This window comes from Ursus maritimus, unplaced genomic scaffold, assembly GCF_017311325.1.
Source record: "Ursus maritimus isolate PB19 unplaced genomic scaffold, ASM1731132v1 scaffold_10, whole genome shotgun sequence".
NCBI classification, from domain to species: domain Eukaryota; kingdom Metazoa; phylum Chordata; class Mammalia; order Carnivora; family Ursidae; genus Ursus; species Ursus maritimus.
Window position 1 is genome coordinate 22,653,604 of NW_024423344.1, and position 23,116 is coordinate 22,676,719.

Consider the following 23,116-nt stretch of genomic DNA (forward strand, 5'->3'; position numbering starts at 1 on the left):
GTATTCTAAGATTTCTTTAGTGTTAAGACTTTATTTTGACATGGTTTGCTTGAAAGAGGAGCCCCGCAATGTCAAACTAGAAAAGAAAGACTGAGACAGTAATAGGATTTAATGATTCAAAAGCCTCTCAGTTGGCACCCAGCACAAGGCAGAATCAAAATGTCTGAGTTTCTACAAGACTTCACACAGTCATCATTTTCTATTTCCTAATATTTTTTTCCTCGTACAGATCAGTGGTTCTCAAATTTCAGCAAGCATGAGAATCACTTGGAGAGTCTGCAGAAACACAGACTGCTAGGCCTTATCCTGGAACTTTTGATCCAGCAGAACTGAGGGGGCCAGAAAATTTACATTTCTCCCAAGTTCCCAGGTGATGCTGATAGAATGGTCTGATGATCACACTTGGGGAACTACTACTCTAGGTTCTTATCACTATTTAAATTTATTATTTAATAAGCCTGCATATAATCTCTTCCTATAAGCCAGTGATTTGTTAAGAGGTTGTTTAGAGACATATTGTTTTCCTATCCCCTCTCTAGTTACTTGGGGGTACTTTTTTAAAAGCCTACTGTCTCCTTGGAGATTCTGACTGTATACCCTGCAATTTGAATGTGACTGTCACAGTGAGAAATTTTAAATAAAAATTTGTAATTTTTTATAATAGTGGATCATGAGAAATTTAATTCCTATATGTGTATATAACATTTTTGTCTCTATGTGGCAAAAACACCATGGTGTTACATGACAGAATTCTAAGAATTTTAATACATTTACCAAATTATAAAGACCTTAATATTTTCCCCTTAGAAAATGTTGTTAATCATTTTCTAATCATTACTGACTAATCCTAACAATAATCATTTCTGAAGCAAAATACAATCCAACATCATCATAAGAGGAAAACTGAATGAATGTACTTACTTCTTAGGTATTTTATATATCTTGTAAATATGAAAACTCTATTTGGAAACTAAAATCACTCAGTGTTATAAGTTTTAAAAATGAAGCTAATATATAAGACAAAGCATAATAAATATAATTATTATGCTCTCCATAATCAAATCTCTCATTAAAAATTTTCTAAGGTTCTCAAGGAATAAAATTTATCTTTGCTTTTTAATAGTGAAAACAATTTACAGTGGCTTCTATCATTTATTTGAAATGATTTGCTTAAACAAGCACTGAGAGTAAAATTCCAATGTTGAATTATCAACTAATAAGCATCTTGTATTTTTAGAAAAACTTCTGTACAAAAAAATGTAGGCTGGCTTATATTAACTGGTATATTGATTAATTCAAGCACTGTCTCCAAATAGCAATGTATATCCCTGATGCTATACTAAGAGAGATACAGAATTTCAGGAATCTCCCTAGTAGATGAATTTTCAAAGCCTGCTACTGCTTCAAGTGAGCAAGAATGATATGTATAGTCTCCATGCCTCAAGCAAGCAATAAATGATATGTACAATCTCTCTGCTTTACACCTGAAATAATTCAGTGTAAAGGCCAACAGGTGGGCTAAACAAGGCAAGTATCTGTGCTAGGGGATAGGTGGTTTGGCTGGAGACAGAAGCATTTGTCTAGTAGGAACTCAAGCACCCTGAATAGAAATTTATGGGAGGGCAGGAATTTGTTCCATAAACCAAATATAATGAATATAACTGGGGCAAACTTTCTTGCTGATGACGAAGGGAGCTAGAAATAAGAAAAAGGAGAAAATTAGAATTAACCTGTGGTATTGGATTGAAATTGCAGGTATGTGGTGTAACCTCATGGTTTAAAAAAAAAAAAAAAATATATATATATATATATATATACATATATATAAATACAGATGTAAATATGTTTGTGCATATAAATTTTGTGTGTGCACACACACATAAAATACATACATACATATAGTTCATAGCTCTGTCCACTGAGAGGGTGTCCAGAAGTAGCAAACCTGTTACAGCAGTAAATACACTTATCTCCCAGATTTTGGTTTCTAAATACCACTGTCCACTAAAAAGACCCAGGCGCTTTGAGAAACAACCAATCCCAAGGCTGAAGAAAGGAAAGCACAAGATGAGACTGGAATATCATGTACCAGAAAGGAAAGGCCCAAAGAATGATGGGGAACACATTTCAAAAGGATCTGTAAGCCAGCCTGAAGGGGGTCCTAAATCAGAACCAATTTGAGTCTCACAATTGATAATCAATGTAACAAAAATAACCCACTCAGTAAACAGGAATCCATGAGTTCATACTAACATAAATGAGAAAAGAAAGCTTTTCTTTATAGTATAATGCCAACTAGTAAATGCAGAAGGAATGATAAAATTAAAAAAATCACCACTTGGCAGCTATGAATCAGTAATAATTGACTCACACAAGAATGATCAATGGGTTAAAACCAGGAGGTGAAAATTTGACAAAAAACCAAGATGTTTACATAGTATTTACAAAATACTTATTTTGTAAGGGAAAAAGAAAGGGAAAAAGAAAACCTTACAGTGAAGAAGCATGGTAGATACAACCTTTATCAAGTGACTACCAGTAATGAGACAAACTGAATTGTGTACCATTTGATATAATGTACTTAGAAAATGAAAGCATTACTTTTTCAGATATTGTGGACAAAAAAGCATATTCTGAATGTGTTTAACAACATCCACATTTTAGAAGATGTTTGTTCACATTATACAAATAAAAGGTCCCATAAAACATTAAAATTGATTTGAATTTAAATATATATACAGTTTGACAAACAATGTTACACAGTAAGAAAGTAAAGCATTGCTCATTAGAAAGGCTGAAACTATTTTAATTTTAATTTAATTTTTAAAATTTTAATGTTTTTTTGAGAGCAAGTGACCAAGTGGGGAGAGGCAGAGGGAGAGAGAGAAACCCAAGCAGGTTCCACACCCAGTGCAAGGCACCCAGTGCAGGGCTCGATCTCACAACCATGTTATCATGACCTGAGCCAAAATCAATATTTGGATGCCCAACTGACTGAGTTACCCGGGTGCCCCAAGGCCAAAACTATTTTAGATTTAAAACCAAGGAGTGAGGTATGTACTTAGCTTTAAAACAACAGGAACAACAAGAACAACAAATCAATCTTTTAAGGGCTTGCAAAGCTTACCTTAAATTTATACTTCGTACTACGTCTGAGATTCTTCACTGTATAAGCAAGATCTTCTCCATCATACTTAGGCTTAAAGCCATATCCCTGGAAAGGGAAAATAAGCCTTTCTTAGGTGTCTAACAGCAGAAATATGGGGAATAACAAATATGTAAAAAGACCCAGGTCTTCATCTTCTACTGTGTACAAGGTGATTAATGCTCCATTAAGTGTAATCCTCACCTTGATACTTCTATCTTGAATGGACAGATCCAGTTTCCAGAAACGCTAAGGAATGTTTGAAGGGGGATGGAGAACTCATTCTCCATAAATACAGTAACCAAGAAAACATCTTTGTGTTGAGGGTAAAGTCAGTCAATGGTAACTTCACCATCAGGAAGCACATCTCTAAAACTAACAATTTCCTAGACAGATGTTGCAAGAGCTAAACAGAACTATAACTATTAAACATATTTAATTTGCACTGTGTTTAAGTAAATAAATAAATGGCTGGCTGTGCTGGCAGGTAGGGATGTCACTTAGGTATTAGATTGCTATTTATAGCTCCAGGGACAATGCCTCACTATTTTCCCAATGTTATTTTTAAAAGCTGACATATAATTCACACACTGTAAAATTTCCATTTTAAAGTATGAAATTCAATCACTTATAGTTTATTCACAAGGTTGTGCAACCATCATTAAATTCTTAATTCTACAATGAAGCCTGTACTTTATTTTTTGGTTAGCAGTCACTTCCCCTCTTCTCATCCATTAATATAATTTCTGTCTCTATGGACTTGCCTATATCCATAATAAATGGAATCACATAATATGTGGTCTTTTGTGACTGGGTTCCTTCACTTAGCGTAATGTTTTCAAGGTTCGTTCACGTTGTGACATGTGTTAGTACTTCATTCCTTTAGATGGCTCAATGATATTCCATTGTATGGATATATCACACTTTGTTTATCCATTCATCAATTAATGGACATTTGGGTTGTTTCTACTTATTGGCTATTATGAATAATGCTATAAACATTCATGTACTATTACTGTATGAACATGTATTTTCAATTCTCCTGGGTATATAGCTGGGAGTGGATCAATGCTATTTTTGACTCAAATTGGTTTAAAGTAGCTCTGAAAAGCTATGAAACTACGTAGAGCTAACAGAAGACACCCTAACTCATGTTGGCTCCATTCTAGCTCATAGGAGACAAGCCACTGGAAACCTGATTCTGGCGGCACTGTATAGTGTCATGTGAAGCTCTTCATACCTCCTGTGGTGCTTGGGAAAGCAGTTTATGAACATAGCTGGAAAAGGTGGACATATTATTTCCTTATTTTTTACAGCTGCTTAGGCTAAAGGGCTGTGGTGATCTTCCCCTCTCTTTATTTTCCCTAAAACATATACATTTAAAATACAGTATGCTATTCGTAGGCACAAAATATATACAAACACACATAAAAAACAAAACCCCCTCTTACACATCAAGAAAACAAAAGACTGAATTCTTCCTCACTCCCAATTCCTCTGAAATGATAACCAACCAAGGACTCAAAGGACCTAGGGAAGGATCTAACTATTATGGCACTATTTACTTATAAGAATTGATGCTACCTGAAATAGGTTTTAGACACTCTACTTAGAAGACATATTCATACTTACTGAAGTTTCTTCCTCCATCTCTAAAATGTAGGAAATTCCTTCATCTGATGGTGTTCCTGAGGGCTTACTCCATTGTAAGGATAACCAAGTAACACCAGCCTTAATTAATACAGGACTCGCTGGCATAGAAGGGGCACAGCCTGAAGTGTAATATAAGACTTCTTCACTAAAACCACTGTTGAAACAAATGGTTTTTAAGAACGAATGAAAAAGAGTTGTTTTTATAGCTAAAGAAAATTTGATAATGACATTTTTTTGAAAGTAACAATTTTGGTAACTAATTATAATCCAAATAATATATCTTGGATTTGATAGTATTTTTACGGTAATCAGATCAGAAACCTAAAAGTGAATTAGTATTCTTTTAAAACTGAAATTTATGTAACTAACACCTTCTCTTACAGCTTTTGCTAGGCTAGTAACACACCTTTACTATGCCAACATAAACTAAAGCAGAATTTTTAGAGATAATTTATATAAGTGAAGTTGACTAAATAATATATTTATATTAAAATATATCTTACCTTGTGCCATACTCATTTTTGGCTGACAGTCTAAATTTACAACCCATGGCTGGTGACAGTTTAGTAATTTTAAATTGCTTCTGTAAGCCCATATAACACTGACAAAATTCTCCATTTCCTTTTCCCTAAAAAAAATGGCTGATTATTATGTATCATGTACATTATTGTAAAAAGATAAATCCACATAATTCCTGCTTGATGAATAATAACATATTAGCTAGTGTACATTAAAAGTCATCTTTATTACATGAATCATGGATCTCAAGAGAAAGTAGAGATAACACACATCTTTTAAATGATACTTACTGTTCATTAAATGCAGAATTTACAAACTAGAAAGCAGGTATCTTTGTACACCTTCTTAAACTAAGTACCCTGTTTTAACTGATGCTAAATCTTCTCTGGCTTTAGTAAAAGAAACTCTTTCCATGTATGGACCCCACAATCTCTATGGGGGGACTGGGAGTAGCAGAAATAGAGTGATCTTTGTATAACAACTGGCAGTGTTCCTCAAACTATGAAAAGTTCTACACAAACAGTTTTAAGTTAGAGACTTGATCCCCAAACCTCCACCTTAACGGCTGCTAACCTACAAAATAAAGATTTTGGAACCACAACTGCTTAGGTTTAACAGTGAAAGAATACAAGCAGAGAGAAAAACTCAATTATAGGCAAAAGAATGGGAGAGAGAAAAGTCTGCAGCTCAGGACAACTAAAGAGTTTTAGAAATTTAGGATGCCACATGAAATGGACAAGTTTCTTATTCTCCATCCACTTTTATTGTGTTGGTAGAGGTAAACTGTGATTTTAGGGTGACTACTGCTTTAAAGAAACCTTCAGTCTGTATCTTGCTTTACTACACTTTCCGTTTTAATGGTGTTTACAGTTGGTTCTATTGAGTTGTCTAAATAGAAAATTGTATCATCTCTAAATAATGATAGTTTTGCCCCCCAAGCCAGCCACTATTTGGCTGTACCTCTTATTTTTGTTCCAAATTATACTGCATTAGTTAAATAAAGGTGGGAATAACTGACAACTTTGACTTGTTTCTGCTTTGACTAGCAATGCTTTTATTGTTTAGTGATGGTACTTCACTTATTACAAAAATAACTATCAGATAAGGAATCATCTTCCTATTCCTAATTTGAGTTTTAACTAAGTCCTAAATTTTATCAAATATCTTTACATAATTTATCAACATATGTTTTTTCTTCTAAATTACTATGATATAGCAACAGATTTCCTAATTCTAAATTCTCTTAAAATTTCTGGCATAAAACCTACTTGTTTGTGCCTCATTACTCTTTTAATACAGGCATACCTTGTTTTACTGTACTTCACTTTTACTGTGCTTCGCAGATAGTGTTTTTTTACAAAGTCTAGTTTGTGGCAACCCTGCATCAAGCAGGTCAACTGGTGCCATCTCTCCAACAGCATTAGCTCACTTTGTAACTCTGTGTCACGTTTTTATAGTTCTTGTAATATTTCAAACTTTTTCATTACTATTATATTTGTTACAGTGATTCACAGAAGAGGCCAAAATATTGACCTTAACAGGAGTTTGGCAGAAGTTGATTCCAACCCTCATGGAATGACTTCAAGGGTTCCAAGACTTCAGTAGAGGAAGTAGGGGCAGATGTGGTGGAAACAGCAAGAGAACTAGAATTAGAAGTGGAGCCTGAAAATGTGACTGAACTGCCGCAATCTCATGATAAAACTTTAGTGGATGAAGAGTTACTTCTTGTGGATGAGCAAAGAAAGTGGTTTCTTGAGATGGAATCTACTCTTGGTGAAGATGCTGTGAAGATTGTTGAAATGACAACAAAGGATTTAGAATACTACATAAACTTAGTTGGTAAAGCAGCAGCGGGGTTTGAGGGGATTGACTCCAGTTGTGAAAGAAGTTTTAGTGTTAGTAAAATGCTATCAAACAGCATCGCATGTTACAGAGAAATGGTTCATGAAGGAGTCGACTGATACAACAAACTTCATCGTTGTTTTTTTTTTTTTTTTTTTTAAGAAATTGCCAAAGTTACTCTCCCCTTCAGCAAGTACTACCCTGATCAGCCCGCAGCCATCAACACTGAGGCAAGACCCTCCACCAGCAAAAAGATTATGACTCACTGAAAGCTCAGATGATGGTTAGCATTTTTTAGCAATAAAGTCTTTTTAAATTAAGGTATGTACATTGTTTTTTTTAAAGACAATGTCATTGTACCTTTAACAGACTACAAATATAGTGTGATATGTAACTTTTATATGCACTGGGAAACCGAAAAATTCATGTGACTTGCTTTGAAATATTTGCTTTATTGTGGTTGGCTAGAACCGAACCTGCAATATCTCTAAGGTATGCCTATATACTGCTGAATTCCCAAATTATCAATGGAATTTCTTCTACTTCCTCTGGCCACTCCTCTTAGCTGTGGTATAAGCAGTAGGGCAAGAGAGAACACAATAAATGACAGAAAAACAAAGTACTAAATAATAAAGCTTAGTATGCTTGCTGTGGTAGGCTGAATAATGGCCCCCAAAGATATCCAAGTCCTAAACCCTGGAAGCTGTGAATGTTACCCTATTCGGGGACTGTACAGATGTTATTAAGTTAAAGTTCTTGAGATGGAGAGATTATCCTGGATTATTTGGTGGACCTTAAATGGAATTACAAGTGTCCTTTTTAGAGGGAAAAAGACATGAAGACAGAAGAGGAAAAAGGCCACGTGATAATGGCAGCAGGGGTAGAAAAGGCTATCTGATGCAGCCATGGATTCATGGTAATGACCTAGTAATGAAGAGAGCCCCCAGAAGCTGGAAAAGTCAGGAGAATGGATTCTCCTCTAGAATCCCTGGAAGAAGCATGGGTACAGTGACACCTTGATTTTTGGCCCAGTGAGAGCCATATTAGATTTCTGGCTTCCAGAATTATAGGAGAGTAAGTGTGTGTTGTTTCAAACCATCAGGTTTGTGGCAATTTGTTAAAGTAGCCATAATAAAAAACTACACCTGCTTCTAAGGTTGATGTGAAAAAAAATTCCTTCATCAAGGTAATTACCCAAGTGAGAGCTTTGAGAGGTTTAAGTCAAAAACAAAAAACAGAATAAAACATAGGAGGTCCAGTCAGTAATGTTTTCTAAGAACACCATTAATTCACTCATGCACCACCAAAATCATTCATAATGTCTTTAAAGAGGAAAAAACTATTAAATTATTTCTGCTGGAGGATACATACACATCATTTCCCCCTAATTTAAAAGACTCAATTTACTTACCTCATCCCATTCTAAAACAAAGCTTTGGATTTTAGAACCATTGTCACTAGGTGCCTAAAAGAAATACCAAAAAAAAAAAAAAAAAAAAAAAAAGACAAATTAGTACTTTTATAAAAGATACTGTGAGGATCTAATCTGAGGAATCTACTGTGTTGCAGATGTTCTCTGTGGCTTAACTCTGGAAAAACTGCACAGAGAATACAGATATATATGTATTATATAACCCCACAATCTTTTCAAATGCAAGGAAAGAAAACAAAGCAAGAGTCTATTCAAGTTTTTCCGAACACTGAACAATCTCTTGTAGCAAGAATGATCCTAACTTTTATAATTCATTAAAAAAAACCACTACTGGGTATCTACCCCAAAGATACAGACGTAGTGAAGAGAAGGGCCATATGCACCCCAATGTTCATAGCAGCATTGTCCACAATAGCTAAACCGTGGAAGGAACCGAGATGCCCTTCAACAGATGACTGGATTAAGAAGCTGTGGTCTATATATACAATGGAATATTACTCAGTTATCAAAAGAACGATTTCTCAACATTTGCTGCAACATGGACGGCACTGGAGGAGATAATGCTAAGCGAAATAAGTCAAGCAGAGAAAGACAATTATCATATGGTTTCTCTCATCTATGGAACATAAGAACTAGGAAGATCGGTAGGGGAAGAAAGGGATAAAGAAAGGGGGGTAATCAGAAGGGGGAATGAAGCATGAGAGACTATGGACTCTGAGAAACGAACTGAGGGCTTCAGAGGGGAGGGAGGTGGAGGAATGGGATAGGCTGGTGATGAGTAGTAAGGAGGGCACGTATTGCATGGTGCACTGGGTGTTATACGCAACTAATGAATCATCGAACTTTACACCAAAAACCAGGGATGTACTGTATGGTGACTAACATAATAAAAAAATATTATTATAAAAAAATAAATAAAAAATAAAAAATAAATAAAAAAAACCACTTTGCCTTTTGTCAGAAGGTTTTATAAACTTTAAGTTCCTAGGATCGATCCTGTCATTTTCATTAAAACTCACCTTACAATCTAAAAATAATACTGTGTGATACACCAGAGAATGAAAGAACCAGGGTGCTTAGAAGAACTTCAAGAGGTCACACTGTCTGGATCTATGCTTCTAGACACAATGTGCCCATTACCCAAGACTGCTCATTCAACATTTTGTTAATCTTCAGTGGTGAAAATTTCAGTCTCCCTTAGTATTTTATTTTAGTATTTAATCACTCTAGAACTCAAGAATGTCAACCTTATTTCTACGTGAATTTTCTACCATTTCAACTTGTTTCCTCTTTAGTCCTCACTTTAGATGCAGAACAATGGATCACTACTCTGCTTATAAGAGCTTCATTCATTTGAAGACTACTGATTCTAAGACCCCTTTTATCAAAATTAAATAATCTTAACTTTTAAAATTGTTCTCCAGAGAATTCCTATAATTATCTGGACTCTATCTGGTTTTTATATAATATTGCCAACCATGTTTTTATTTATTTATTTTTAAAGATTTTATTTATTTATTTGAGAGAGGGAGTGAGAGAGAGAGTAAGCATGAGTGGGGGGAGGGGCAGAGGAGAGGGAGAAGCAGACTCCCCACTGAGCAGGGACCATAATGTGGGACTCAATCCCGGACCCCAGGATCATGACCTGAGCCTAAGGCAGACGCTTAACCAACTGAACCACCCAGGCGCCTCTATTGCCAACCATGTTAAGAGCAATCAAGGATGGTCAAGTTTTTAATAAAGAATCTTTTATAACATGGAGGTCCAAATTATTTGTTGAACATTAACACAGATCTTGCATTTTAAAATTTTAAAAAATTGTAATTTTTAACTGTTGAACATGACCAGAATTTGTTATGTAAGTTACAGGCATGGCAGTTAAAAGTGACTACAGTATGGATGGGGCAGAAAATGAAACCTTGGAAAATTAAACTTTTACATAGCAAAGGAAGAGAATCCCAAGGTAGGGAAGATTGCAAGTCTCAGCAAGAAGTGTGTGGTATAAAAATATATTTCCCATAATTAATGCCTCCAGATTGCTCTAGTCTAGTTGCTAAGGTTGCACATTTATTTTGCTTAATTTTTTCTATTTTATTTTCTGAGGGTTTTCAAGTCAAGGAAATGGATTCTCCTTGACTCCCTGGAAGAAGCATGGCTATGGTGACACCTTCAACAACCTGTGACCATTTCTCCAAGTTAGAGGGGAGAAGTGTGCAGCTGGGCACTATTATGCGTAAAGTGTTTTTTACCTTATCTCATTTAATCCTCAAATCAACTTTTTTTTTTTTTAAAGATTTTATTTATTTATTCGACAGCGATAGAGACAGCCAGCGAGAGAGGGAACACAAGCAGGGGGAGTGGGAGAGGAAGAAGCAGGCTCCTAGTGGAGGAGCCCGATGTGGGGCTCGATCCCATAACACCGGGATCACGCCCTGAGCCGAAGGCAGACGCTTAACCGCTGTGCCACCCAGGCGCGCCCCTCAAATCAACTCTTTGTAGTACTATTATCCAAACTATACAAAAGAGGAAATGGAGGCTTTAAAGAACCCAAGTAAGTTGCCCCAGATCACTTAGTCATTTAGAGTGGAGCAAAGCTGAATTTGCTCTGACACAAAACCAGTGTTCCTACCCAGCAACATTCCAGAAGCTGAACAACAGGTCCGGTGGGTACTAGTAATTATAAGAGAGTAAAAGACCAACTTCAGTTAGCTTTTTATCATCACCACCATACACTGGCAACTCTAAACAATGTCAGTTGATAAAATACTTCTCTCAATTGCTACCCCACCTGCCACCCATGCCACAATTCTCATGCCACGTTAACCCCAAGTATTACTTTCAGGTTCTATGAGGCAGCAGAGTCAAAAGATCTGATATTTAAGTCATAAACTACACAAGCCAGTTTTCTTCAATTTTAACATTAAATAGCAACAACAGTTATTATGTTTATATTCCAGGCAGTGTGCTATGGGCTATACAGATATTATCTGATAATCCTCCCAACAATTCTGAGGTATGTAATACTATTCCTACTAACAGTAAAAATTGTTATCTCTTTCCCCAACCATGCTATTACTATGTATATACAGGACCATTTCTAGAAGAGTATAAGCCTGGATAACCTGTGTGGGCAACTAAGAGCCTTAGGGCCTAAGGGCACTGTTTGTATCTTACACAGACTTGTTGGGATATTGTTAAAGACAAATCTCAAAATTCAATGTTATTTTATCTTCAGAATAAAGAGCAGTGCCCTACTGAAATCCCAACCTACATGAAGGGCACCAGGCTGCTACCCTAACTGCCCTACCAAATAAAATGCTACTCTAAGTGACATGAAATACTTATCAAATACAAAAATGTCTGATTTGCATGTGCTAACAGTTCTTCTTAACTGCATAAAGCACCTAATATTATCCTCAGAAGAACTAGGGACTAATAAGCACCAAACAAGTAGTAAGTTCTAAATTTTCAAAAGCTTTCAGAAAGAAAGCTAGCCCCAAGTTTTGCTCTTGGGATAAGAGTAGATAATTAAATCAAGACTAGTAGTCACTTTCTTACTACAAATCAATGGTTGCTAGGAGGGGTGGTACTCCCTTCGAGGGGATGTTTAGAAATTTTGTTGGGGGTGTTTCTGAACATCACAATAATGGCAAGGGAAGGAAAGTCTGACTTTAGGGGTGGGGATCAAGGATGCTAACAATTCCGCACAGTGTGGGACAATCAATACAATGAAGAATTGTTCTCTTTCTCTAGGACTTTTGAATGTCCTCCTGGACATCCAGGTAGGTGAAATACCTGTTTATAATTATCAGAGCCTAGAACCTAATTCCATTTTACAAGGTATTTTTTCTAGTTTTAAATTATGGAATTTTTCCAAAATATAACTACTCTGCAATTTGAGAAAGACTACACTTAATTTGTTCAGAAATTTATCAAGACTCATATATCATTTCAGTGATTCATGTCTCCGATGACAATGCTGTCTATGCTCTCTGAATTAACAATTCTATCTGTGGTATCTGTCCATTTTATTATATCTTCTTGTGCAGCTGGGCACATGTATATATTAGCATATATATTTTTCTATTAAAATATAGAGTATTTAATGAAATATTCCTTTAAGACATCATATTTATATTTTTAAAACTATGAGTCTAGTTATTATGAAAGTCATTTTATGATAAAATTCAGGATACAAAGGCATTGTAATGAACTTGAGAAGCACTGCTGAGACTCTCAATGTCATCCCATGTCCAGTATAATAAAGACTGCTAATTGGTCTTTTCTGCTATATTTACATATAGTAAGAAAAAGCATTGAGTGTTATTTCAAGATTCAATATGTGTAAAGAAGAAAAACGAGTTAGCTTAAAGTTCTTTTTTGTCTCCAAACAACTGAAATTAAATACTAGCGGGGGGAGGAGGGAGTAAATGTTCAGTTGGAAAATACTTTAAAGAATATTCTTACCTTCCATTGCAAAGTGAGTGAATTTTTGGTCCGATTGGCTATCCTGGGTGGATTAGGTATGTCAGGTTCACAGCTTAAGGTGGTAAAGCTTTCAGCTTCTGAAGGAGTTCCCTTCATAGAATTGTATTCTGCCTGGACTCTATGGCGATAAAATAGTTTTAACCAGCAGAATCACTGTATCCTACTTTCAACAGCTATCAACCTTTAAGTACTTCAAATTAGTAAGGTGCCCTCCAAATGTTCTATCAAGAAAACAAGGGTGGGCACGTTGCTAGCTCAGTTGCTAGAGGATGTGACTCTTGATCTTCCGGTTGGGATTTTAAGCCCCATATTGGGTGTAGAGATTAAAGTCTTTAAAAGAAAAAAAAAGAAAAAGAAACTATGTGCAGCAAAGTAAAGGATGGCTCTTCAAAAAAGAAATATAGGATAGACCAGCAGCTTTCACCTCTTTTTTGATTGTAACACAAAGAAATACATCTTAGGTTGTGACAACTCTGTGTGTGATATGTACTCGCTCATATACACACACAAGAAAGAAAAGTGTCCTGACACAATATCCCTAAGGGTAATAAACAGACACCTTCTATTCCATTTGATTATTTAATTAAAAAAATGCTGAATATAACCCATAAAATTTCATAATTTAATAATGGTTGTAATCCAAGTTTGAAAAGTGCTAAGTTAGACAATACTTTGGGTTCATCCACAGAAAAGTATAATTGAAGACTTAATTTAATAGTTTAATAAGAATAATCCCAACCACAAATGGAGGTGACTAACCAAATATAGATTAATGAGTCCCAGCTGGGGAGGCTTTAGTATGTAAAATGTTGGTAAATTATAATAGAACTATGCAGAATAAAAGAGTATCTAAGTTACCTCTTAGTTAAATGTTGTGAATTTTTTTTTAAGATTTTATTTTTAAGTAATCTCTACACCCAATATGGGGCTTGAACTCACAACCCAAGATCAGGAGTTGCATGCTCCTGGCCTGAGCCAGCCAGGCACCCCTAAGTGCTGTGAAATTTTTCATTTAATATCTCAAACTCTTTCTAGAACATGATGTAGTAAAAATACATTTAGTACAAACCAACTATTATTAACGCTTCTGTTCTGTAAAAATTTCAAAGGCGGGGAGTTTTCTACGTGCTAAATTAGGTATGCAGACATATTATACTTATTATCTGTATATTCATTTCAAACGCAAGGTCCTACAAACAGGATGATTAACCCCTCAACGTAACATTTCAGTTAAATGTTTTTGGTCTTTTTGGCAATGCGTTGATAACTGTACCAAAAGAAAAACCAAAGTCCACCACTTCATGTTTTTAATCCAAAATTAATACTTAAATTATATTCTAGGCTTTTAATGAAATTATTAAAAAAACCACCTATGCTCTACTCTATCATATTAAGGCAACATGTAGGAATTCCTTACTTTGCATGGTAATCTGTAGCTGGTTTGAGATCATTTAAAGTGACACTTGTTTCTTCTCCTCTGGGGGGAAAAAAGGAACATTTCACTGATAAACAAGCATTTCCAGAGAACTGACATGTACACTTCAGTTTGTGGCAGTTTATTAAATTATACTGCTTTTTACTTTACCAACTATAACCACATTCAGATTCCACTAATATGGAATTTGTGAAATAAGGCTAGGTGCCAAACTTAAGTTATGTACCTGCATACCATTTTAAAACAGAAAGGTGTCCACACAGTGGACACAGAGAGGAGTTAAGAGGAGTAGGGGGCCCTAAGCTTGCCTCGTACCTCCAATACAGCTAGATAAATATCAAATCATTCTAAACACCCAAGAAATCAATCTGAGGACTGAGAGAACAAAGCTGCACGTCTACAGGTAGAAAAATGGCCACCTTGTGGAAGGTAGGAGCTGTGGAGAGTTGATTTGCAGAGAGAAGAGCTGTGGGTGCTATGAAGGGGTAGGAGCCCTGATCCTTGAGAGAGGAGTGAGAGAGACAGAGAGAGAGAAGAAAAAGTGAAGCAGCAGGCAGGGGACTGAACAAGAAAAAATCTTCCCCAAAACCAGTGACTGGGAAAAGGAGAGGGGCTGACTATGGCAAATTTTTATAAGCAGCAGAGCATCCATGTCGCTGCTGGGGTTGTGCCTGGGAAGCTTAGTGGTGCTCTGGTGGGGAAGGAGGGCAGAGACCTGGGAGCAGGCAGTGTGGTCTGAGGATCCCCTGGGTCACACAGGGAAAAACAATTCCCCTTTTTGGAGTGCATCTAGGAATCGTGGATGGCCTCTCTCGGGGACAAAAGAACTGGCGGCACCAGTGTGCATCCCTGTTTACTAGCCTGGGAATACAGACACTGGCTGAGGGTGGCAAATCTTGGTGCTGCTTTTTGTTGCACTTTACCATAAACTCTGAACCACTGTGCAGTTGCGCAACTGCTTTTCCGGGGACAAACTGGCACTGGCCACAGTGTGGCAAGACCCTCCCCCAGAGGATCAGCATGAGTCCATAAAATTGGGAGTTCTGAAACCCGGCCCTGGGCCTGAGATAAAACACAGGAGTATTGTGCCACCTGGTAGAGACAGGGTGAAGGCAGGGATCTGACAGAAACTGGGGACACAAGAGGGGTGACTGTTCACTCTTCTGTGAGGGTTTCTTGAACTGTGGCGGGCATCGAACTCTCCAGTGTGGGGAGGACAGCAGAGCAACACCATTTCCCCCACACCCATCAGGACCAACCAACTTTAGTGAGCAACACAGCACCCCTTGCTCCCCCGCCCTCAGGGGAGGCTGGAACTGCTTACACCAAGCCCTGCCCCCCTGTATCCTGCAGGTGCAGCTCCACTAGGGCAAGTCTGCCTGATCAGTGCAGCAGGCCCGTCCCCCAGAAGACCAGCACAAACCCCTCACATGCACCTAAGTCTGCTGATCATAGAGTGCTGCAAAGCTTCAGCTCTAGGGGAAATAGAATCTAGGATCTCTCTCTCTCTCTCTCTTTTTTTTTGATCTAGCTTCTTTTAACAAGCAGACCAAAACACACCTAGTTAAAACCTGCCATATAGTGGACAAGGTCCAAACACCACCCACTGGAGGCGAGGAGAAACTCTGCGGAGGATTGACCTGAGGGAAGGAGCAGTCAAAACAAAATAGCAGGGTGTACACTCTTAAACACCTCCTGAATCACCAGGCCTAAGACAGTATAGGACTTTTTAAAAAATACTTCTTCTTAATATAGCCATTACTCTCAGGAGCCGGAGTATAACAGGCTTTCCTAACAATCACCCCCCAAAACAGTGACCTAGTCAAAATGACAAGATGGAGGAATTCACCCCAAAAGAAAGAACAGGAAGAAGTAACAGCCAGGGACTTAATCAATACAGATATAAATAAGATGCCTGAGTAAGAATTTAAAACAACAATTATAAGGATACTAGCATAGAAGATACTAGAGTATCCCTTACTACAGAGATAAAAGAACTAAAAACTTGTCAGGCCAAAATAAAAAATGCTATAACCAACAGGCAAAACTGACTAGATGCAATGATGACGAGGATGGACAAAGCAGAGGATATAGATGTAGAAGATAAAATTATGGAAAATAATGAAGCTGAAAAGAAGAGGGAAAGAAAGGTATAGGATCACAAATGTAGAGTTAGGGTACTCAGTGACTCCTTAAAACATAGTAACATTTGATCATAGGAGTCTCGGAAGAGGAAGAAAGAAAAAGGGGCAGATAAACTGCTAGGCCAGTCTTACCAAAAAGAAAAGAGAAAGGACCCAAATAATAAAATCAGTATGATTTTATTATAAAAATGAATGAAACAGGAGAGATCACAACCAACAGCACAGACATACAAACAACTGTAAGAGAATATTATAAAAAATTATATGCCATCAAACTAGGCAATCAAAGAAAGGGACAAATTCCTAGAAACATACAAACTACCAAAACTGAAAGAGGAAGAAACAGAAAATTTGAACAGACCCATAACCAGCAAGGAAACTGAATCAGTAATCAAAAATCTCCCAACAAACAAAAGCCCAGGGCCACATGGCTTCCCAAGGGAATTCTACCACACATTTAAAGAAGAGTTAATACCTATTCTTCTCACAAAAAACAGAAATGGAAGGAAAACTTCCAAACTCATTCTACAAGGCCAGCATTACCTTGATTCCAAAACCAGACAAAGATCCCACTAAAAAGGAGAATTACAGGCCAATATTCCTCATGAACATGGATGCAAAAATTCTCAACAAGAGAAGTCCAACAGTACATTAAAAGAATTATTCACTACGATCAAGTGGGATTTATTCCTGGGGCGCAGGGGTGGTTCAATATTCGCAAACCAATCAGGGTGATACACCACATTAATAAAAGAAAGGATAAGAACCATATGATCTGCTCAATAGATGCAGAAAAAGCATTTCACAAAATACAGCATCCGTTCTTGATAAAAACCTTCAACAAAGTAGGTACAGATGGAACATACCTCAACATCATAAAGGCCATATACGGAAGACACACAGCTAATATCCTCAATGGGGAAAACCTGAGAGCTTTTCCTCTATAGTCAGAACAAGACAGGGATGTCCACTTTCACCATTACTATTTAACATGGTACTGGAAGTCTTAGCTGTAGCAATGAGACAACAAAAAGAAAGAAAAGGCATCCAAATCGGCAAGGAAGAAGTCAAATTTTCACTATTTGCATACGACACAATACTCAGTGTAGAAAACCCAAAAGACTCCACCAAAAAATTGAAAATGAATTCAGCAAAGTCATAGAATATAAAATCAATGTACAGAAATTTTTTGCATTTCTATTCACCAATAATGAAACAGCAGAAAAAGAAATCAAGGAACTGATCCCATTTACAACTGCACCAAAACCTGTAAGATACCTAGGAATAAACCTAACCAAAGAGGTAAAAGATCTATACTCTGAAAACTATGAAAGAAATTGAAGAGGACACAAAGAAATGGAAAAACATTCCATGCTCATAGACTGGAAGAACAAACATTGTTAAAATGTCTATATTACCAAAGCAATCTATATATTTAATGCAATTCCTATCAAGATATCTCTAGCATTTTTCACAGAGCTAGAACAAACAATCCAAAAATTTGTATGGAACCACAAAAGACCTTGAATAGCTAAAGAAATCCTGAAAAAGAAAAGCAAAGCTGGAGGCATCACGATTCTGGACTTCAAACTCTACTACAAAGCTGCTGTCATTAAGACAGTATGGTACTGGTAGAAAAACAGACCTGTAGATCAATAGAACAGAAAACACAGAAATGGACCCACAACTATATGCTCAATTAATCTTCGACAAAGCAGGAAAAGACTATCCACTGGAAAAAAGATAATCTCTTTAACAAATGGTGTTGGGAAAACTGGATAGCCACATGCATAAGAATGAAACTGGATCACTTTCTTATACCATACACAAAATTAAATTCAAAATGGATGAAAGACCTAAATATGAGATAGGAAGCCATCAAAATCCTAGAGGAGAAAAGAGGCAGAGACCTCTCTGACCTCGGCCACAGCAATTCCTTACTAGACACGTCGCTGGAGGCAAGGGAAACAAAAGCAACATGAACTATTGGGACTTCATCAAGATAAAGAGGTTTTTGCACAGTGAAGGAAACAACAAAAAAACCTAAAAGGTAGCCTACGGAATGGGAGATATCTGCAAATGACATATTTGATAAAGGGTTAGTATTCAAAATCTATAAAGAACTTATCAAACTCAACATCCCCAAAACAAATAATCCAGTTAAGCAATGGGCAGATGTGAATATACACTTTTCCAAAGAAGACATCCAGATGGCTAATGGACACATGAAAAGATGCTAAACATCACTCATCATCAGGGCAGCAAATGAAAACCACGATGAGATACCACCTCACACCTGTCAGAATGGCTAAAATTAACAACACAGGAAATGACAGATATTGGCGAAGATGTGGAGAAAGGGGAACCCTCTTACACTGTTGGTGGGAATGCAAACTGGTGCAGCCACTCTGGGAAACAGTATGGAGGTTCCTCAAAAAGTTAAAACAGAACTAACCCTATGACCCAGCAACCACACTACTAGGTATTTATCCAAAGGATACAAAAATACTGACTTGAAGGGGCACATGCACCCCAATGTTTACAGCAGCACTATCAACAATAGCCAAATTACAGAAAGAGCCCAGATGTCCATCTACTGATGAATGGATAAAGATATTAGACAGACAGACAGACAGACACACACACACACAAACACACAATGGCATATGACTCAGCCATCAAAAAATATGAAACCTTGCCATTTGCAATGATGTGGATGGAACTAGAGTGCATTATGCTAAATGAAATAAATCAGTCAGAAAAAGACAAATACCATATGATTTCACTCATATGTAGAATTTAAGAAACAAAACAGATGAACAGTTGGGAAGGGAAAAAAAAAAAAGAGAGAGAGAGGGAAGCAAACCATAAGAGACTCTCAAGGACAGAGAATAAACCGAGGGTTGATGGAGGAAGGTAGGGTGATGGGCTAAATGGGTGATGGATATTAAGGAGGTGACTTTTTATGATCAGCACTGGGTGCTGTATATAAGTGATGAATCACTAAATTTAAAAAACCCCCAAAAACCAAAACCAAAAGGTGTCCTAAGCAAATCAATGGTATAAGCCAGATGCGGTTTTTGCATTTTTTTTTAAGTGTAGTCAGGGAAGATATTTAGCTTACTGAAGAAATGAAACCAGTTTCAATTATTTAAAAATTCATCTTGCACAATTAAAATGCTAAATAACCTGTGTATTATTGAAAGCAAAACCACCAATTTTTTACAAGGAGTGTGCCGCTTCTGCAATTTGTTAGAATATAAAATGGATTCATTTAAAATATTAGAGTTTAAACAAGCATATCATAAAAAAGTGAATAATTTGAAGTAAAGCATTTCACTCATGGGCACTATTACATTTTCACATTTTCAAATATAACACCACACATTTTCTTAAAATAATCATTTGATACAACTATTACTTATGTAGGTGGCCAAAAAAACCAGCCCATTTTCTGTTTCTTTTTTTAAAAACCACTATTCTCTGTTTCTTTTCCTTCAGCCAAGTTTCTCTCTTCTCCACTTTATGGACCTTCCCCTCCCACCATTTCTCAAATCAAAACCAGTAAATACAAGAAAGAAAACACATCCTACTGAGGAAAGTACACTTTAACGAACTGGGCAGTTGCAGGAGCATCCTCAGAGGGAGACCTTAATTGGTGTAAAGAAGGTGACTAATGTCCCTCTAGTGCTCTCTGATCAGGCTGCAAATGGAGATAAATGCCTCCTCTTGGCAAGCAACCATATCTAACTAGAAATAGCCACAGCCACAAAAAGAAACCTTATGCTGACGGTCCTTTATCTCCTTTTTTACCCCGTAGGTAGCTTTGTCTCTTCTAAGAAATATGAATAGAATAAATATAAGGAAATCTCAACAGAGAGAAGGAGACAGGATATTTTTCTAACCTTATGTAATTAGATAATAAATATTGGAGCAGTTGCACTTTCCTTTCTTCCTTATATTACCTGTTTTTTTAAAAAGATACCAAGAAGGGTGATGTGTCCAGTGTTCTAGGTTATGATCATTCAAATGACTAACCACTTCCTTTACAATCTTCCCAGTGTTTAAATTACTATTAATAATGGACTTTACTCTTTATTTTTTCATTAGATAAGGAACTTCTATATGAATAAGGACAAAAAAATTATTTATTTTACAACTGCCAGTCATAAATGTCACAGTTTTAGCCACCAACTCTAAGGCTTCTGGTGTATAATAACACTTTTGAACCAAGGAAAGAGAACTATGATACGTTTTCAAAATATGATTACTAACATACCAACATACAAATAAGGAACAACAGTAATAAATTCATTTTACAATAGGGCATTAGCTTGACATATTAAGAATTAAATCCCACTCCTTAGAGGAGCATTATGTTTCATGAGTTCACAGTCTAACAGTTCTCTATTTCTGTTCTGGGATTCTACATACTACAATTTATATTTATGTGAATATGTGAATAGTGAAACATCTACTAGGAATATGTGAATAGTGAAACATCTACTAGGGAGCCTACTGAAAAATACTAAAGCTGAATGTGGCCAATGAAAGCAATTATTCCAAGGGAGTGTAGACTGACGTTACCAGCTGGCATTTGGACTGTATACGTTGAAATAAGTGAAATCAATATCACTTGTCAATTTACAGATTCAAAATAAAAGCACTGAGAGGGAAAAACAGAACAAAATTAGTATTAAACTCTTTATGATAAACCACTGATTTACATAATGGGAGGGAGTAAAACATAACAAATACTTACACATAAACACTTTTATATTTCCCATCTTTTCCAGTACTTGAGACCAGAATTTCGTAACTATAGAGTTCTGGTACGGAAGTCTCATCTGTTTCTCCATTAATGAAGCTGGAAGGAGGTGACCAGGTAAGTACTATTGTCCTTGCCTGGATGTCTGAGGCCTGCAAAAACAATATTTAAAAGCTCTTTGAAACAACTGTAATGTGCATAATGAACAGTGAAAATCTAATGAGGTTTCAAGATTAAATAAAATATATCTGTATCTACTTACATAAAATGGCTCACAAATAGAAACCTGTCCATTTGTAGATGAGATATAATCTGTTATAAAAGGGCAGATGGGTTCAATAAAAATCTAAAGACCATTATGGCCCATTCAAAACTATTAGTGTAAACACCACGTACAGTCAAAAAAGAATGGAAAAAAGTCCACTTGTAACATATTGAAAAGGTTCATTTCCTCAATTTAGAAAGTGTCTTACAATAAGAAAAAGATAAAATAGATAAAAATGAGCAAAGGTCATGGACTGACCAAAGAAACATAAATATAAATGGATAATGCAAGAAATGATGTGTAAATGCGTTCATAATTAAATAAATGTAAACTAAACCAAGATATCACTTTTCATCCAACAGACTGGGAAGATTAAAAAGCTAGTAATATCTCCATTGTGTTAAAGAAAGGGTTTGGAGAAATGGGTTGAAGTATAATCAACATACAGTGTTATATCACTTTCAGGTGTATGACATAGTGATTCAACAATTCAATACATTTCTCAGTGCTCACCATGGTAAGTGTATTGTGTGTTTTTTTTTAGAGATCGGGAGGGAAGGAGTGAGGGAGAGAGGAAGAGAGTGAGGCCAGAAGGAGAGGGAGAGAATCTTAAGCAGGCTCCATGCTCAAATCAAGAGCCACCCAGGTGCTCCCATAAGTGTATTCTTTTTTTTTGTTTTGTTTTGTTCGTTTTTTTTTCAAGATTTTATTTATTTATGTGACAGAGAGACAGCCAGCGAGAGAGGGAACACAGCAGGGGAGTGGGAGAGGAAGAAGCAGGCTCCAAGCAGAGGAGCCCGATGTGGGACTCGATCCCGGAACGCCAGGATCACGCCCTGAGCCGAAGGCAGACGCCCAACAACTGTGCAACCCAGGCGCCCCACCCCATAAGTGTATTCTTAATCCCCTTTACTTATTTCACCATCCCCACACTCATGTCTCCTCTGGCAACCACCAATTTGTTCTCTGTATTTAAGAGTCTGTTTTTTGGTCTCTTCTTTGTTTGCTCACGGTTTTGTTTCTTAAATTCCACATATGAGTGAAATCATACAGTAACTGTCTTTCTCTGATTTATTTCACTTAGGTCCATCCATGTTGTTGCAAATGGCAATATTTCATTCTTTTTTTATGGCTGAGTAATATTCCATTGTATATATGGTATACACACACACCACATCTTTAGTCATTCATCTATGGATGGATACGTGGACTGCTTCCATATCTTAGCTATTATAAATAATGCCCTAATAGAGGAGCGCATAAGTGTTTTTGAATTAAAGTGTTTTTGTTTTCTTTGGGTAAATACCCTGTAATGGAATTACTGGATGATACGGTCAGTAGTTCTGTTTTTGATTTTTTGAGGAACCTCCATATCATTTTCCACAGTGGCTGCGCCAATTTGCATTCCCACCAAAAGTGTACAAG

The 23,116-nt window shown here is 36.6% G+C and overlaps 1 protein-coding gene across 2 annotated transcripts in view; it reads right to left on the reverse strand.

Annotated features, from left to right (window-relative positions):
* FNDC3A (fibronectin type III domain containing 3A) overlaps positions 1–23,116 on the reverse strand; it is a 158,558-nt gene that overhangs the window by 24,538 nt on the left and 110,904 nt on the right. For both annotated transcript variants that reach the window (XM_040622764.1, XM_008706865.2), the window contains 7 exons: positions 21,421–21,578; positions 14,497–14,556; positions 13,059–13,197; positions 8,571–8,624; positions 5,302–5,426; positions 4,778–4,952; positions 3,128–3,214 (listed from right to left, as the gene is read on the reverse strand). In XM_040622764.1, the coding sequence (XP_040478698.1) occupies positions 3,128–3,214; positions 4,778–4,952; positions 5,302–5,426; positions 8,571–8,624; positions 13,059–13,197; positions 14,497–14,556; positions 21,421–21,578 (798 nt within the window). The remainder of the gene's footprint in view (positions 1–3,127; positions 3,215–4,777; positions 4,953–5,301; positions 5,427–8,570; positions 8,625–13,058; positions 13,198–14,496; positions 14,557–21,420; positions 21,579–23,116) is intronic.